General features: G+C 37.3%; 1 protein-coding gene across 4 annotated transcripts in view; it reads right to left on the bottom strand.

The window, feature by feature from the left end:
* The window catches only part of RALBP1 (ralA binding protein 1), a 67,391-nt gene that overhangs the window by 13,296 nt on the left and 34,327 nt on the right, over positions 1–19,768 (bottom strand). For 3 of the 4 annotated variants that reach the window (XM_053668834.1, XM_037154084.2, XM_037154082.2), the window contains exons 2-6: positions 16,635–16,930; positions 12,113–12,571; positions 6,600–6,949; positions 5,205–5,366; positions 4,108–4,239 (exon numbers count right to left, since the gene is read on the bottom strand). In XM_053668834.1, coding sequence (XP_053524809.1) covers positions 4,108–4,239; positions 5,205–5,366; positions 6,600–6,949; positions 12,113–12,571; positions 16,635–16,878 — 1,347 coding nt within the window. In that variant the 5' untranslated portion in view covers positions 16,879–16,930. The remainder of the gene's footprint in view (positions 1–4,107; positions 4,240–5,204; positions 5,367–6,599; positions 6,950–12,112; positions 12,572–16,634; positions 16,931–19,768) is intronic. The other variant, XM_037154083.2, reaches the window with a different exon arrangement.

The raw sequence follows: 19,768 nt of genomic DNA, 5'->3' as shown, positions 1-19,768 counted from the left end.
TACAGTTTTGCCTTTTCCTGAGTTTCATATAAATTTAATAAATCAGTAAGTAGTCTTTTTTGTCTGTTTTTCATTGAGCATAATGCTTTTAACCACCCATCTATTTTGTTGTTTGCAGTAGTAGTATGCTGAGTAATATGCCATGAAGAGTATGTACCACAACTCGTTTATCCAATCACAGGTGATGAACATTTGGGTCCTTTCTAGTTTTGAGCTATTATCACTAGGCTGTTATAACACTCTATATATGCTCTGTGTGGGTATATGTTTTCTTAAATACCTAGGAGTAGGTTCGCTGGATTATATGGTCATCATATGTTTTATAAGAAACTGCCACACTGTTTTCTAAAATTACTCTACTATTTTTCATTACCAAGTACACTATGAGTATCAGTTGCTCCACAGTCTTGTTAACACTTGGTACTTTTAATCTTACCCATTCTAGTTGGTGTGCAGTGCTATCTCATTGTGATTTTAATTTATATTCCCTTAATAATTAATAATGTTGAACATCTTTGACATGCTTATTTGTGATCTGTACATCACCTTTGTTCAAAGGTACAGATTGCTTGTTGAAATTTTTGCCTTTTTAAAAGTGAATTGTTATTGTAATAAATGTACCATTTTGGGGACGAACACTATGCATGCATTTCAGGGAGGGGCATATGCAAACTCTCTGTGCCTTCTCAATTTTGCTGTGAACCTATAACTGCTCTAGAAAAAGTAAGGTCTAAAAAAATGAAATGTTTTGTCATCTTAAGTTGTAAATATTTTTTCAAAATATATTGTAGTTCAAGTCCTCAGTATGGTATGTGTTTTTTGCAAATATTTTGGCACAGCTTCTGGCTTGCATATTTATTTTAACAGTCTTTTGAAGAGCATATTTTAAAATTTTGATGAAATGTAACTTACGAAATTTTTCTTTTATAGTCCCATTTAAGCTATCACTGCCTTAGCAAAAATCAGTAAGATCTTCTGTATCTTCCCCTGGAAATTTTCTTTAGGTCTTTGTGTATGATTCATTCTGAGTTAATTTTAGTATCTATTGTATGAAATAGTTAAGGTTCTTTTTTTGCATAAAGATATCGAATGGTTCCAGCACAACTTGTTGAAGAGAAAATCCTTCTCCTATTGAATTGTCCTAACACCTTTGTTAAAAATTAATTGCCCTTATACATGAGTCTATCTCTGACATTCTATTCGGTATGTGTATCCTTGATTACTGTGGCTTCACTGTAAGTCTTACAATTGGATACTGTGAGTCCACCAGAGCTGTTCTTTTTCAAAATTGTTTAGGCTACTCTAGGTCATTTGTATTTCCACATAAATTTTAGAAGGACTTATTAATTTCTACAAAACCCACCTGTTTATATTTTGATTGGGACTGAATCCACATATTGATTTGAGAAAAACCTAACATCTTAATAATATTGAGATATACTGTCAATTTCCATGTTATTTACATCTTATTTTTTTTCTTTTTAGATCCAATATCTAATTGTTCACTGGTAATATATAGAAATAAACAGGCTTTTGTGTATCTGTTTTGTACCATACAACCTTGCTAAATTCACTGATTAGTTTTTTATAGATTTCTTAGAATTTTATACAAGGGGCCCCATAAAAAAGTGAAATTTATTTATAAAAAATTGTGTATTTATTCTTACATGTCTAAACCTCAGTCACCTTCAAAGTCCTCTCCATTTGATGCAAAACACCTATCGAGACATTTTTCCACTGCTCAAAGCAGTGTTTGAACTTGTTGATTTTGATGCCTTTTAGTGTTCCTGTCATTTTTTGTTTCACCTCTTCCACATTGGCAAAACATTTCCCTCTGAGATTTCCAGGGAAAACAAAAAAAAGTCACTCAGGGTGAGATCAGGTGAATAGCGGGTGTGGGCCATAGTGGTCATGCCATTTTTTGTTCAAAAACTGCTGAACACTCAGCACAGTGTGGGCAGGTGCACTCATAAATCATGCATCATGAAACAGGCAAATGTGGTGAAAGAGTCTTAAAGTCATGAAGCCAAATACAGCCTCTCACAACACCAGCTGGCACACTGGTGCAGATGGGTTCCTAGAACACTCACCTAGCGAGGAAGCCTGTACTACAAGAATCCTGCCCTCCAGAAGATAATTCCAGGGTTTTTTGGGTCTTCCCTAGTATACAGGTGATGATGTCACATACACAGACTTATTTCTCTTTAACCTGTATGCCTTTTTTTTTCTTGCTTCATTGCACTTACTTGAACAAACCTCTAGTACAACATTGGGTACAAGTGGTAAAAGAAGAAATCTTTGCCTTATACACCCAGTCTTAGGGAGAAAGCATTTAGACTTTTGCCATTAAGTATATCAGTTATAGAATTTTTCACAGATGCACCCTTTATCAGGCTGAAAAAGTTGTTTGCTGAGAGTTTGTATCATGAGTGTTGAATTCTGCCATATGTTTTTCTGTTGACATGATTTTGTGTTTTCTTATTTTTAACCTGTTAACATAATGCATTATTTACTTCTATCTTTAAAAGTCATTCATTCCTCAAAATTGAAAACCACTTGACAGAATCTCTGAGTATTTTGTGAATTAAAGAGCAAGCATGCAAAGATAACATCAAGAAAACTGATAATGGTAAACCATCCCTTTCTGTTATTGGCTCTGTTTTTTTATGACATGATTCCTTTATCCAAGAAAGATCCAGAAGCAAGAGAAAAAAAAGCCAAGGCTGTATTAGTCCTATCCTAAGTAAAGACCATTCATTTAAGGACACAGGCAATGCTACCTGGTTAACAATAATAACCGTGAGGCCTGGCTCGTCAGTCTAAAACCTGATTCCAGGTTGAATCATGAGGGGAGTAATAAAAATCATAAAAATAACAGTAATAACAATAACAATAATAATAATAATAAAACAGACACGGGAAGCAAACTACACAGAGGGCTTCTGCTAACCTGCTAGTCCTAGAGTGCATGTGTAAAAATCTCATCAATGTTTCCTTTTTTAAAAGTACATTTGGCGTTCATTATTATTTCACATTCTTTTCAGGTGTAAAGCACATCAATTAGATGATTATATAATTTACAAAATGTTCCCCTGATAATTTAAGTACCCAGCTGACACTATACATAGGTATCACAGTATTACTGATTATATTCCTTATGCTGCACTTTACATCCCCAGGACTATTCTCTAACTACCAATCTATACTTCTTGATCCCTTTACTTTTCACCCATCCTTCAACTTCTCTTGTCTCTGGCAACCGTCAGTCTGTAGTCTGCATCTATGAGTCTGTTTCTGTTTTGTTTGTTCATGTATTTTGTTTTTTAGACTCCACATTAAATGAAATTATTGAATGCTTCTTTTCTGACAAAGCTATGTTCCGTATCAATGTAAACCTCTAACCTCAAAATAACAAAAGTACTTGATTAGTCTTTGACTTTTAACACGATCACGATGGCAATCCACCACCAATCACGCTCTCCCCGTTTCATATAAGCTAACTGATGTTCCATGGAAGGACTATTTGGATCTGCCACTGAATCTGCATGAGGGATGCAAGAGGGTCCTGAGATTTGGGGTCTTGGCCTTGTGTGCGGCTGGGAAAGTCCATCCCAGAGCTAGGCAACATATACTAAACTACAAGGGAGATCAAAAGTCTGACTCATGTACCTCGAACTTAATCAGGTGTCACATGCTACTCTTCCTATTACTAGGTAAAGAAAGTCACTCCTAACCTTTAGCAGCTCCATGTACTTCCAAAGAGCTGACTCAAATTCCTCAGCAGTCCCTGAAATGTATCACTCTCCAATTGCTTCTCATACTTAGAAAGATGTTTACAGGTACAACCAACCAGGAAATGACAAAACATCTTTTAGTAATATAATTTGTTTAAATGAAACATTTCTTTGATACTGAGCTGAAGAACCAATAATCCAGGACTAGGAACATCTAAACAAACAAATGTCCCACCAGGTTCCTCTACTTCAAGAGACACGTATGTACCGTATTTTTTTAAAAGAAATAATGTGAAAGAGTATATAAGATTCCAGCACACTCTTTTCATATTTTATTATAAATATGATGCACCAAAATAATAAATTTACTCACTTGTCTTTTAGCTTCTCTCAGTTTTCTTTTGAGTGCTGTCAAAATTCTTTGTACTTCCCATAATCTTTCTTCTTTAGATAAATCCTTTATCCCACCCTGAAGATCTCGATGTAAACAGTTCAAAAGAAACTCCTAGAAAACAATAAACCACACACTTCTGATCATTCATATCTTATCATATTAAAATAAAATAATTCATAAATAAGTAGAATCAACTATTTTTCAATTATCATTAAAAATAACAGCGCAAGTTATTTTTTAAGGACTTAACTGTAAAGTAATTCTCATTTGTTTTGCCTAGTCACTGGGTTCTCATTAGTTTACATTAGAAAACAGAAGTAAATTTACACCCCTTTTCCCAATGCATGACTAAAGAATGGGAGCTCAGAACAAGTGAAAAGAAAAAAAAGCAAGCAGGGATTTGATAACATGTATGCAAATAAAAGATGTAACAATAATCAAATGTAAGTAAATTTCTTATTCAGTCCTGAATTTCTTACTCAGCTTGCCAAATACACATACAACCAAATGACGCTTTTGTTGTTTTGGGGTTTTTTTCCTATCAAAGTAGCAAGTGGAAAAGCACAGGATTTGGGGTCAAATCCTGGTTCTATAGCTTAGTAACCATGTGCATCAGAGTAAGTTATTTAAAATATCAGTATTCTTATCCATAAATCATGGTAACAGCAACCTTGTCTGGATAAGCTAATATTTTTGGACTGCTTACACTGTGCCTGGCACCATGCTGAGCATCTTTAATGCATTATCTCATTTATTGTAATCTTCACGTTAAACCTATGAGCGGGCCCAATTTAAAATGGGATCACTAAGGCTTAAGGAGGTTAAGCAATTTGCCTAAAATCAGTCAATTGGAAGCAGAGCAAGAATTTAAAGCCAGGTTTTTTATTTCAAAACTCATGCTCTCTCCATGATATTCTGACTTAACTGGCATGCACCATGTGCCTAACAGAGCTCCAGACGTATGTTAGAAAGTACTCAGTGAACAAGAGTTCATCTTCATTACCATCATCAGTCTCCAAACAGGTCAGAGCAAAAGTAGGCTCTTTAGGGCTAAAGCACAGGCTGAGCTCACACACCTGTCTTCTGATCTCCTCCTTGATGTTTTCCTGGGTCTCTGGCAGTGTGGGCATAGTGGCCATGTTAGACCAGCGAAGAGGTTTTGTCACTTGCTTTAATATCACATTTCCAAAGAGCTCTTGCACATGTGTGAAAAACACATACAGGACACGATTGCTAATCTAAGAAAAAAAAATTTGCAAGAAAACTATTATTTTATTTCATTTAATTTGTGTCTATTGCATAGTACATCCTTTAATCCTACACACATGAATGAAAGTTTTCTTCAGTAGTGACTACACCTGCTTTGCTAATTAGCACACAATTTAAAGAAGAGAATGGAAAAATCTGAGTTAAGTCATGTACTGAAGCACCACAAGGAACTGGAAAGAAAAGGATGCAGAAGCTGATGACCATCCATGTTTTCCTTCTTAACGCTATATTAACTGATTTTTAAAAGATCTCATGTCTTTTTAACATTATTTTGAGATCATTTAACACAAGTTGGTCTGTTGAAGAATATGAAGGCAGTTGTAAAGCTGGGCTGAGAGTCTGAGACCCCACTCCAGAAACGAAGCCTCTGGGTACAGTGCATAGCCAGTGTTTAAATATTAAGTTCATATGCCAGATCAGGACATTAAGTTGGCTGAAAAGCTAATAAAATAAATTACTTTCTACCTAAAACTTACTCTTACAACACACCTGAATCTTCCATGACACTATCATCCCTATTAGAGTTTTATTATTTACCAAATTTTGAAATCATGACTAAAACATAAAAATCATCTCATTTTTTTTGGCCATTTGTGTTTAGCCTACTGTAATATCAGTAGCTAAAGTAAAAGAAAAACACATGCTTTATGTGAGGGCCAAGTGAGAAGCAATAAATGAAGGCCAAGTATTTCCATTATAAAGAAATAGCAATTAACAGTAATGTCTTCTCATATTAAGATTCTACAGCACACTTCTCCAGGATCCATCTTCATTAATGGAATCCTCAGATTAAATCCCTAATCAAACAAATGTTAGGTCTCTTTGTGCCTGAATCTGATGTGTGTTTGATATAACTAAGCAATACTACTATTTGAAGAAATAGTTGAGATCTTTAGAATTCTATAGATGAACTGTGTAACGGCAGGGCTCCTCTTCTACTGACGACAGACCACTATTGTCAGGAACTGGTTTATAAACCCATACCAAAGACTATAGAATACTCATATTATTATAGCCACAAGCCAATAGGCAATTATGTTCATCATCTTCTACGCTGCCATTGTCCACACTGTGAAAGAGAAAAACCACTATTCAGGCTAAACTATTATCTACTTTCTGGTTAATTGCTCTAGGTGCAACTAAGCAATGAAAGTGTTCCCCACCCCCCAGTCCCCAAGGCCAGCATCAGAGGGTACATGTACCTGAACAGTTGGGCTGAGCACTATAGAAATGTTCTGTATATTCATTTTTGTTTCCAGTTCCTTTGAGATAACATGGTCCATGTGCACAATCAGCCAGGAAATCAAAAGATAGTTACATTCTGGCAGTTCTTTCAGTAAGCGTTGGAATTCCTGCACTTTCTCGCTCTCTGTGCTCCTCCCACAAGTCTCTTCAAAGCGAGGCATAAGCTCTTTGGTAAGCAGATTTTCCGGAAGCTCTCGCAAATACTGCTTCAGCAAACTGGCTACAGTGTTAGGCTCATATTCTTCCAAATTTGGAGACTCCTCTCTGTCATAGGCTGCCTTCAGCTCATCCACCTTTGATTTAATTCCTTAAAACATTCAGAGAGAAAGACAATATCAAAGAAAAAAAATCAAACAGTTTTCTTCACCCTTGTACCCACCCCTGGGGAGAAATCTGAAAAAAGCCAATCTGACAACAACAAATCTCTAGTTATAGAGCATTTACCTGTATAATTCCTCTGTAAACAAGATAATAATGAAACACTATAATTCTAGGAGGATGAATTTAACCAAAAGCTAAATGATAACGGAAAACTCAATGTTCGAAAAAAAAGTCATAGCGACCATGAACACATCAGGCAAATATGCCAATCAACCGTGTGAAAAACTTTTTTTAATTTAAAGATAGGTGGGTAGGTACGTAAAAATTCAGGCAAAAACTAACCTACAATCTAAGCATAAAGTCTTGTTCTACATGGGCGGCCAACTGCTTTTTCTAACTAGTCACAAAACTGAAAACATAAAAACAACCCAGAGTGTGTGTGTGTGTGTGTGTGTGTGTGTGTGTGTATCAATCAGCATGCTTCAAAAAATTGTGGGTAATTATTTTTATAAGTAAAAATTGTATCACAAATGCAAACAGTGAGTTTGCTATCTAAACAACCTCTTTGAAAAGTATTCTCCTTTTAAATAATCCCCACCTAATTTCTATTTTCAAGTTTGAATTCTTTACATATTTTCTTAATCCGGAATAGAGCTAGAATTTTTTTAAAAAGTAAAATTTGAGTTTTTTAAAATCGACTTCTTTTGCTTTTCTTACTGGACCAAAAGGAACACTGACACACAAAATAAATGTTTTTCAAACATTATATAATTTGTTAAGTCTTTACTCCAATCTGCATTTCAGTGACATAATTCAGTGACAGTGACCACTCCTCAGAGTACAAAGCAGCCTTCTGTTGTTTTTAATACTTAAAACTTTAGGCCAATTATTAGAAATAAGCAACAACTTAAGGCTGAGAGACTGTAATGGCAAATGAGAGAACACTGAAGTGTCGTCTGATCGGAACAGCACCTCACACTGAACAGCACTGGCATCTGGGCTCTGGCACTCCTCATCTTATGTTAAAGCCTTTTATGGCATTCTAATCAATGTGTGACTTGTCTAGCAGTGACAAAATCAGTACTCCGAAGATGAAAATAGCATGAATCTCATTTTTATATCTTTATTTTGAGGGTGAAAAGTTAGAAAATAATTCCCATTTTCTTATTATGATGAGTAAAACACAGTGAGTGATAACTCTAAGTGAAATTCTTGACAAAGACTTCCTTTCTCTCTCTCTCACATATATTTTATACATTTAATTTTTCCCCCAAAGTGCCTACCCAGAAAATTACACAAGTAAACAATTAGAATGTATCTGGTTTGCTGTTACCCTGGAATTGTTATCAAAATGATTTCCTTTGAAAAAGTGGACACTTCAAATAAAGCATCTCAGGTAGAGAAAGAGCACATGCAAAATGATATTAATATATTTAAATTTTAAAAATGTAACTTATATACAAGTAAGCGAGAACCAAAAATCTCCAGCAGAAAACGGTATTATTAGCATTCACAAAACAGTCACAGCTGTAAACTCTGCGGTTCAGTGTGCTGGGATGCAGCTTACGCCAGAGCAAAAATGATCAATAACAAATTGACCAAAGCAGGAAGGAGTTCAACCCCAGGAGTCAATAGGAAATAGCTCAGTTTGAATGTTGTGCCTCATAAATAGAGTTGTTCTGCTACTCAGACTTTTCAAAAGGTACAAACATCAAAAATAGCTCAAAGACAAAGAATTCTTTGAGCAAAGTTGTAGAACTCTTCACAGAAACTTTCACCTAAACAAAATTCTCTTCTTGCCTACCAAACACAAGTAAGAGAAGCAGTTTGTTAGTACTGTTTAAATCCTTTAAAATTCGATTCATCATTAAAATAATCTTAAAAGTCAAAATTTCAAATTTAAATATTTATTTTTATGTTACTAAGGATTTATAAGTAAATCAAATTCAATTTCTAATTTATTTTCTATAAAATAGTACCATTTGAGCCAAAATACTCTTAAATGATAATGTTATCTATAGAATTATATAAAGCGTTTCCCCAATTATCAAAATGTCTGCCCTTTCTCAACAAAACTTATTTTTTTTTAATTTTTTAATTGATTATACTGTTACAGTTGTTCTATTCCCCCCTTCATTCCCCTCCACCCTACCCCCCATCCCCACCGTTATCCCCCCTTTAGTTTATGACCATGTGTCTCAAGTTCTTTAGATTCTATATTTCCCATGCTATTCTTGCCCCCCCATCTATTTTCTATCTACTGTCTATGCTACTTATTTTCTGTACCTTCTACCCCCCTTCTCCTCCTCCCACTCCCCTGTTGCTAACCCTCCTTGAGATCTTCATTTCTATGTTTCCACTCCTGATCTAGCTGTCCTTTTAGTTTGCTTTTGTTTTAGGTATGGTTGTTAATAACTGTGAGTTTGCTGTCCTTTCACTGTTCATGTTTCTTTAACTTCTTTTTCTTAGATAAGTCCCTTTAACATTTCATATAATAAGGGCTTGGTGATGATGAACTCCTTGAATTTGATCTTATCTGAGAAGCACCTTATCTGTCCTTCCATTCTAAATGAAAGTTTTGCTGGATAGAGCAATCTTGGTTTTAGGTCTTTGGATTTCATGATTTCGAATACCTCTTTCTAGCCCCTTCTTGCCTGTAAGTTCTCTTTTGAGAAATCAGCTGACAGTCTGATGGGAACTCCTTTGTAGGTGACTATCCCCTTAGCTCTTGCTGCTTCTAGGATTCTCTCCTTCATTTTAATCTTGGCTAATGTAATGATGATGTGCCTTGGTGTGCTTCTTCTTGGGTCCAACTTCTTTGGGACTCTCTGAACTTCCTGGATTTCCTGGAAGTCTATTTCCTTTGCCAGATTGGGGAAATTCTCCTTTATTATTTGTTCAAATAAGTTTTCCACTGGTGGCTGTGCCTTTCCCCCTTCTGGTACCCCCTATAATTCGGATGTTGGAGCGTTTAAAGATGTCCTGGAGGTTCCTAAGACTCTCCTCATTTTTTTGAACTCTTGCTTCTTGACTCTTTTCTGTTTGGCCATTATTTGCTTTCTTCTGGTCCACTCCATTGATTTGAGTCCCAGTTTCCTTGTCATCGCTATTGTTTTCCTGTGCAATTCCATTCATTTCAATTAGTTTTGCCTTCATATGTTTGTCTAATTTGTGGCTATAATCAACCAGTTCTGTGCCTGATCACCAGTGTTTTAAACTGTGCGTCTGAGAGTTTTGCTATTTCTTCATCGCTTAGATCTATGGGCTCTGGGGCTTTGAGATATTCTTGGGACATTTTTGGTCTGTTCTGGCCCTTTAAGTGTGAGAAGCAGTGCCTTGGACTCCCAGGTCACTGGGTTGTGACGCTGTATGTGGGGGCGTGGTCAGAGCGGGGGAAATGGCGACCCCCTCTGCTGTTTCTCACAGCTGGGTGAGGATCAGCGTCTTAGGTGGTTCACCTGGGCCGGGCCACTCAGAGTCGCTGGGTTATGACGCTGCATGGGGAGGTGGGGTCAGAGCAGGGAAATGGCGGCGCCCTCCACTGCCACTTGCCGCGGGGACCCGCCGGTCCCGGTCCAACCGCCCACTCCCTCGCCTGTCTGCCCGCGCACAAATGCGCAACCACAGTCAACACGCAGCACCGCTCCCCCGCTGTCTCCCCCACGGTCGCAGGCCTGGTGGCTCACTCGGGCGCTCACTAGGTCCAACCCTGAGCCTGGATTCTGCGCGTCTGGGTTCCGCGCCTGAGTCCGGCTGACCGAGACCTGTGCAATCCCGCTTTACCAGCCGCTGGTTTTGCCCCTTACCGGTCAGGCTGAAGAATTTGTTGTTAACGGACTTCCGAAAAGTTCAATTTTCCGTGTTCTGGCTGTGTTTTCTGTTGCTAATATTTAGTTGTTCTAAACTTGGTTGTGTGAGAAGGCACGGCACATCCACCTATGCCTCCATCTTGGCGGATGTCCTCAACAAAACTTATTTTTTTAAATATTTTATTTACTTATTTTTAGAGACAGGAAGGGAGGGAGAAAGAGAGGGAGAGAAACATCAAGGTGTGGCTGCCTCTCACGTGCCCCCAGCTGAGGACCTGGTCTGCAACCCAGGCATGTGCTCTGACTGAGAAGCAAACCAGTGACTTTTTGGTTCACAGGCACCAGCACTCGATCCACTGAGCCACACCAGCCAGGGCTCAACAAAACTCAAACATCAACTCTCTCTTGTAGAAATGTATACAAACCAATTAAGTGGAAAAACTAAGTCTAATTTCTTTGTAAATTCTAAATGTGTATTACTAACTCATGTTAAAATATGTGACTAACAGTAAATTTTATAAAATAAATCTCTAGTACCAAGAAATTAAGTCATGGCAATGTAGTGGCTTGAACACATGTTGCCACAGGTCAGGATTTTCATATTATACCAACGCAAGTCACAGTGCTTTGTATGAAATTCTTTTACTTCAAGTAGTATACATTTTGCTTGATTTCAGACACCCAATATGAATTACATTCTTGCCAACTATGAAATTTTAATTTCATATGTATGCAACAGAGAAAAATGGAAAATCAATTTCACTGACAGCTGCACATGCTGACAGAAGCATTCACATTTGGGGCCTAACTATTTACTTAGCAAAGAACATTTCATGTCCCTTAACTAATTCAGGAAATACATTGTATCATTGTGGCAATAAATGTGTCTCTTGGCCAAGAAGCATCCTCAGCCCAATTTCCTGCCTTCTCCCACTAAACTCCCTCACAACACTGAGCCCCTGCTCAGAAAGGGAAGGTGAGAAGAACAAGGCAGGGTCTGAGTGCACCCAAGCTTCTTCCCATTCCAGGCTGCTGCAAGCTGTGCTCAATTCATATATAAATCCTCCCAATGAAAAGGAGTATCATAAAAAAATCAAACTGCCAACACACACATACATGCACAGTTCAAATCAAGGAAGAATCAATGAAATGAATAAGCCTTTAGGACCCATGTCCTAATTTTCCTCATAAATTATTATTTGTCCTTTCTTTGAAAAATGGAGCAATATATAGATGAGGTATCACTGAATGGTATGCCTGGAACCTATATAATTTTATTAAGCAATGACATCCCAATAAATTAAAAATCAGACAAACACACAAAAATGGAAGTGAAGTACCTGAAACTCTGTAGATGCCTTCACACTTCATGCCGTACTTCTCTACATAGTCTACACATTCACGGAAGACTGCTGGCAGTCGAACACCATCATACATCATGGTCCTTTCTGCTGCATCAGCCAAAGGAATTCCAAAAATGGGCTTGAGATTTGGAACATCAATCTGAGGCACCTCTGGCTCCTGAATTGGCTTCTTCTTTTTCTTCTTTTCCTTCCACTGTTTAACAACATCAGCTGCTGTCAAGTCTTTTGACTTCTTCTCTTTATGTTTTTCTTCTTTGTGCTTTTCTTCTTTATGTTTTTCCTCCTTGGGTTTCTCTTTTATTTTAAAATCCTTCTCTTTCTTTTTAGAAAAGCTGGGCTTCTTGAAAACATGGATTCCCTTGGATCTCTTCATTTTGGAAGGACTTTCAGCTTCATCTCCAGAGCTATCCTCCTGAAAGGCAGCATAGCCTTCAGCTGTGAAAGAAATGTTTGTTTAATAAACAGTTTGTCAAACTGTTTATATGATTTTTAAGTACAGGACAAAAATGCTAGCTGGTACTAGATACCTAGGTTTTCACATCACATCCAACTTCTCTTTGGTACTCACTCCCAGCAAAAAATGGGTTTCCTCTGTGCTGAAAGATGTTGCAGTGACATCTCCTGACCACAAGAGGACAACATAGAGAGCTGCTTTGGGTTAATTTTATATTATGGATCTATACAAAGGGCTAAATGGAAAGAATCAGTAACTCTATAAAACAGAGCATTCTTTTATCATCTCAACTTATTTAGCTTAGACTTTTTTACTACTTTGTCCCTGTGATTTGAGTCAATTTCAAATCATGACAGGGCGAATATGATTTCAACTTCTAACAGTTATGAAATAGTTACATTTATACAGTCCTGAAATTACATTTGGCCCTTTGCAGGCAACTGTGAGGCTGATGTGGCCCCTGGTGAAATTTGATATCTCTGCTTTAGAGAGAGAGGAAGGGAGAGAGAGAAATATCAGTAAGTTGCTTCTTGCACGCCCCAACTGGGGGACCTGGCCTGCAACCCAGGCATGTGCTGTGACCAGGAACTGAACCAGCAACCTTTTGGTTCATAGGTTAGCATTTAATACACTGAGCCACACCAGCCAAGACCATTAATAGTAGAAATTTTAAGGGCATACATACTACCATGATGCATAGTAACTTGAGTTCTCACACTGCTGGTGGGAGTGTAAGCTGATACAACCACTCAGGGAAGCTGTTTGCAGGATCTACTAATGCTGAATGAAATAAGCATGGCCTGTGAGTGAGCAGTTCTACTCCCAAGCATATATACACAGGACAAATGCATAATCATGTACAATGATGTTTATAGAAGCACTCTTCATTGACAGTAACAAACTGAAAACAACCCAAATGACCAGTAACAGTTGAATGGATAAATTCTAGTATTTCTAATATATTAAATCAATGGAAATGAACAAGATACTACAGCATGAAAAAACAGGTGAATCTAACAAACAAAACATTGGACAAAAGAAACTATACATAAAAAAACTGTTTCTATTTACATAAATGCAAAACTACAAAAGACCAAGCTATGCTGAAAGAATTATACTTCTGTGAGGGGTGGGAGATTCCCTGTGCAAGATCTATAAAGGGAATTTCTAAGTGCTCATTAAGCTCCATTTCCAGATTGTTGCAGTAGTTACACAGGAGCATCCGTTTTGTGATAACTCATCAAGCTGTACACAATCTGCATGTGTATTCTATCTGCCTCAAAAATAAAATAACTTAAAAATACCATGAAATGCAACTTCTGGCCAAGATGGACACATAGATAGATATACTTTGCATCCTAGCACAATCAAAAGAAGGACAACAACAAATTTAAAAACAAAAAACAACCACAACTGCCAAAAAATAGAACTGTATGGAAGTTCGACAACCAAGGAGTTAAAGAAGAAACATTCATCCAGACCAGTAGGAGGGGAGAGAACCACAGACAGGGCAGAGAGGATGCACAGCAAGACAGTGGTCGGCAGACCCAGAGGTCCCACATTTGCGTGCAGATAAACAGGGAGGAACAACTGGGAAGTAAGACAGACTACACCACCCAGGGTTTCAGTGAGGGAAAAGAAAGCCTCAAAACCTCTGGCTGTAAAAACGTATTAGTATTGCGGGGGACAGGAGAAACTCCCAGGCTCACGGGGGAGTTCATTGGAGAGACCCACAGGATCCTAGAAAGTACACAAATCCACCTACCTGGGAATCAGCACCAGAAGGGCCCAATTTGCTTGAGGGTACCAGGGGAAGTGACTGAAAGCTAGCCAAGAGCCAAAGGAGCGCCATTGTTCAATCTCAGACCCCTCCCCACATACAGCGCCACCCAGCAGTGACCTGGATTGCCCCACCCTGGTGAATACCTAAGGCTCTGCTCCCTTCAACGTAAGAGGTATGCAAAGACAAAGAAATATGGCCTAAATAAAAGAACAGATCAAAGCTCCAAAATTAGAACTAAGCAATGAAGAGATAGCCAACCTAGCAGATGCAGAGTTCAAAACACTGCATCTCAGAAATGGTTGAGTATGGTCACAAAATACAGGAAGAAGTGAAGGCTATACAAAGTGAAATAAAGGAAAATGTACAGGGAACCAACAGTGATGGGAAGGAACTCACATCAATCATTTGGAGCAAAAGAAAGAAATAAACGTTCAACCAGAACAGAATGAAGAAACAAGAATTCAAAAAATGAGGAGAAGCTTAGGAAACTCCAGGACAACTTTAAGCATTCCAATATCCAAATCGAATATCCAAATCATAGGGGGACCAGAAGCAGAAAAGGAACAACAAGAAATTGAAAACTTATTTGAAAAAATAATGAAGAAGCACTTCCCCAATTTGGCAAAGGAAATAGACTTCCAGTCAGCCCAGGAAGCTCAGAGAGTCCCAAAGAAGTTGGACCCAAGAAGGAACACACCAAGGCACATCATAATTACATTGCTCAAGATTAAAATTAAGGAGAGAATCTTAAAAGCAACAAAAGAAAAGGGGACAGTCACCTACAAAGGAATTCCCATTAGACTATCAGCTGATTTCTCAAAAGAGACCTTACAGGCAAGAAGGGGCTGGAAAGAAGTATTCCAAGTCATGAAAGGCAAGCACTTACATCCAAGATTACTCTATACAGCAAAGCTATCATTCAGAATGAAGGGTAGAGAAAGTGCTTCCCAGATACAGTCAGGTTAAAGGAGTTCATCATCACCAAGCCCTTATTATATGAAATGTTACAGGGACTTATCTAAGAAAAAGAAGATCAAAATACGAACAGTAAATGACAACAAACTCATAACTATCAACAACTCAACCTAAAAACAAAAACCAAAGCAAACTAAGCGAATGACTAGAATAGGAACAGAATCACAGAAATGGAGATCACATGGAAGGTTATCAGCAGGGATGAGGTAGGGGGAGAATGGGGGAAAGCTACAGGGACTAAGAAGCATAAATGGTAGGTACAAAATAGAGAGAGGTTAAGAATAGTATAGGAAATGGAGAAACCAAAGAACTTATATGTATGACCCATGGACATGAACGAAGGTGGGGGGAATGCTTGTGGGAGGGAGGAGCAGGGTGGAGGGGAATAAAAGGGAGAAAAAACTGAGACAACTATAACAGCATAAGCAATAAAATATACTTAATACCATGAAAATTTGTTTAAAGGAACACTTAAATAACTCACTTGGTTTGCTTTTAATGTACTAAAGACCAATGCTTAAAACAATTCATCCTACCTATGAAATATGGACTATAAATGAATGCCTCATGGCATTTCCTTACAAAAAATTAATAACTACCGTATTTTGCCACATACAATGCACACCCATGTTTTTTGCCCAAACTTTCAGGAAAAAAATCTTGTTTTAATTTTTTACTTCAATTTATTTATTTATTTATTTATATTTAGAAACAAAACTATCATATTCCAGGGTATTATTTTGCATACAGATATCATTATTGCTTTCTAGAGTTATGCTTTTAATGCAGAAGCATAAATAAGAGAAGTAAAAACATTTATGCAGATATGGAATTAGTATGCCCATGTATAATGTGCAACTTTATTTTTCCCTCAAAATTTGGGCAAAAATGTGCTCATTATACAGAGCAAAATATGGTACTTTTTTCTCAGTTCCAATAATGTGTACCCCAACTACCTGCACAACCTAGCCAAAAAGTAAAATTCTGTAAGGGGAAAATTCCAATATCTACTTTTTACATTATTTAAATGACTACTTTAAGAAACTCCCACCAGAAAACTTTACCATTTGTGGAAGTTCAGATTTTTTGCTTTTTTTTTCTTTTTTGTTGAAAGTAAAACCCGAAAATATAACTCTAGTATTACAAAAATTCAGATCTTGAAAAACAGAACAAAAAATGTCAAATAAAGAGTCTTTGGACATATTTCCAAAACACAGCAGGCACATGTGATTAGAGTAGATGTTTACCTAAAATATATCAAAACTAGAGAGAAAAATGCCACTTACTCCTTTTTTCCTTTTTCTTAAATTTTCCTTTTTTCTTCCCATAGTCTTTTTCATCGTCAGACACTATATCAGGAGGCTCATGGAGGCTGTCATGAGGAGGCGAGGGCTCGCCAGTGCGGTACAATCCAGGGAATTTAGTAGGGCTGATTTCTTCAGAGCTGGGGGTTCTGGTAAGACCACTGCCATGCTCCACCCTGCGATGTTCACTGGGGCTGTTGCTGGGGGGCAGGAAGCACTCCGTCATTCTGCCTCCCTGAGACAGTGCCGAGGGCTTCTCTGTTACCTATCCATGACACCTGCGCAGAGAGAAAAAAGATCATCCAAGTCATCAAATGCCAACCAAAACACAAACCACCACACACGCACGGCACAGCAATTAATCCTGCAGTTACGAATCAAAAGTATTTTTTTCTTAGACTCCTTTAAAAAGATGGTTTCATTTTATCATCTCAAGTTACATTCCATGAATCAAACATTCAGTTCTCACAAGTTTGAAACCCTGGCATCTTCAAATATCAGAAAAATAAACCAAATGAAAATCAGAGTTAGAGTACTCAAAGTAGAATAGAATTAAAAAAAAACCCTCACTATTGTAAAGTGCTTCATTTTGATTGCTATACAACTTAAAATATTACTGTTTTTTCTTAAGCCATGTCCAAGCAACAATAATAAATTACAAAGACTATATAACTACACATAAATAGTTCACTACTGAAATTAAGACTTACAATACATTTTAAATGATAGATTTAATGACTGACACAATTACAGATCATTAACTGTAGTTCTATGTTGCAAGCAAATAGTCATGTGTTAATAATAACTATTTCATTTGGCACTGCAATTACTTCATTTGCTCAATTGTAAATATACACAAATAGTTTCACTACAATGGATGTGACAAAAAACAAAAGTTAATAAAAAGCTGAGGTTTTTTTGCATTTTTCTTCTTTAGATGGAAGATATATATCATCAAAATACCATGTTCAAAATTTATCTGCATTAGTTCTCATGATATTCAACTGAAATACTACTGGAGTCACGTATTTCTTCTCTTTGCACTCACTTTTCAGGTTGTTTTGCAATTTTAAAAACCCACAAGCCCTAAATAAAAACTGGTAAATATGACCATAAATATAATCAAAAGACAAGTAAATATGAAAAAATTTGCAAACTGTGACAGAACTAATTTTTTTAGAAAACCCTTCCAAATCAATTAAAATATAAACAAATCAAGAGATCTACACAAAGGACATGAACAAGAAGCTCACAGAAAAATGACTGCTATCTATAAAAAAGAATGTTAAGTTACAGCTACATTTTTTAAAATATAAATTAAAACCTTTAGTTACCATTTTTTAACTTAAGAACAAAGAACAACATAGTGTATACTATTTAGTGTTGGTAAGGATATGAGCAAACAGGGACTCATGAGAATACTACTAGTGAGAGAAGTATAAATTAGCACAATCTTTTTTTAAAAAGCAATGGTAATATCAAAATTTTAAATGTACTCTGACCCAGGAATTCTCTTCTTAGAAATTTACTTTCAGATATACTTTTACAAGAATTCAAAAATGCATACATTAAAATATTCATTTCAGCACTGTAAAAGCAAAAACAAAATAAATGACAACTATGGACCCTGAGAAAGAAGACCCCTACTAAGGCTAACTGGGCTTAAATTGTAGAAAACTGAGTACAGTGAATGTTTCTACACAGGGCCTTTCACACCAAATGCACTTTCTGAGAAGCCTGCAGTACTATCTGCCTCCCACACAGAACTGCCTGCCTGCACTGTGTTTCTGCCATCTAAGCCGGCCCTTATGAGATCCTGGAATCCTATTTCAAGCAACAGAACTGAGGCTTTCCCCATCCAACAGGTGTGCACCTGTATCCCCCATCAGTGCCGTCACCAACCAAACCATGCTTTTTTGAGTCCTCATTTGCATGAAGACTGGTTAATCAGGGATTAGGGGTGGGGACTTCTATCTAAGCCAGCTCCCTTCTGACTCAGACTTTCCCTTTCCATTGAAAACTAAAGACTGCTTTCTAATGACATCTCACCAGAGCACAGAAGAGCAAGCACAGTAGGGCACAGTAGGGCACAGCAGAGCAGACAGGTACCCAGTGGAACAACGCAGAGTTACCTAACAGGATCACCTCACAGCCCTGGGCTTCATAACTGAGCTGTCACACTACTGAGCTGTTTGCACTGAATAGTTTCCTTCACACTGCACCTCAGATTGGGGATTCCTGTTGGCATTAAACTGGTGCCAATAACCACCCATTGACAGGATCAATATGTTATGCAAATTACAGTCTACTCAGGGGTGTCAAACCTGCGGCCTATGGACCACACGCAGCCCAACACAAATCATAAATTTACTTAAAACATTATGAGATTTTTTTTCTGATTACATTTTGCAATGTATTTAATGTGTGGCCCAAGACAACTCTTCTTCCAGTGTGGCCCAGAGGCCAAAAGGTTGGATACCCCTGCTAGAAATAACATCACACACACAATTTCTGAAAGCATATGAGAAACAGTTAATCACTGTTAACTTTTGGAAGTGCTAATAGGGGAGGAGAGATTTTTTTTAAATTTCCATTCTATCCCTTAAAGTTTGAACCTTACTGTGTCCATGTATTATTTTTATTATCATTTTTTAAAAAGCACAGGCCATTCCCTGACTGGTGTAGCTTAGTTGGTTGGGTGTCATCCCACGAAGCGAAAGGCTGCCTGTTCAATTCCTGGTCAGGGCACATGCCTGGGTTGCGGGTTTGGTCCCGAGCTGGGGGTGCATGTAGGAGGCAACTGATCAGTGTTTCTTTCTCACATCGATGTTTCTCCTCTTTCTCCTTCCCATTCCCTCTCTCTAAAAATAAATAAAGCTTTAAAAAGTGAACAGGCCATTTTTTAATCTTATAAAAATCATGTCATTTTAAAAATTATGTTTTTGATAATATAATGCTGGGAAAAGCAATTTCATTTATACGCACTACCAATTTTTAAGTATACAAATATATGCAAAAATCATAATAAAAAGCATTAATAACCAGTATCTTTGAATTCTAAGTAATTAACTTTTCTTTGTACTTTTCGGAAGAATCCACAAGCATCACCATATTTC

The sequence above is a fragment of the Artibeus jamaicensis genome, unplaced genomic scaffold (assembly GCF_021234435.1).
Source record: "Artibeus jamaicensis isolate MK-2021 breed Jamaican fruit bat unplaced genomic scaffold, CSHL_Jam_final contig_511, whole genome shotgun sequence".
In the NCBI taxonomy this organism is placed as follows: Eukaryota; Metazoa; Chordata; class Mammalia; order Chiroptera; family Phyllostomidae; genus Artibeus; species Artibeus jamaicensis.
This window is presented reverse-complemented; position numbering and strand designations above follow the sequence as displayed.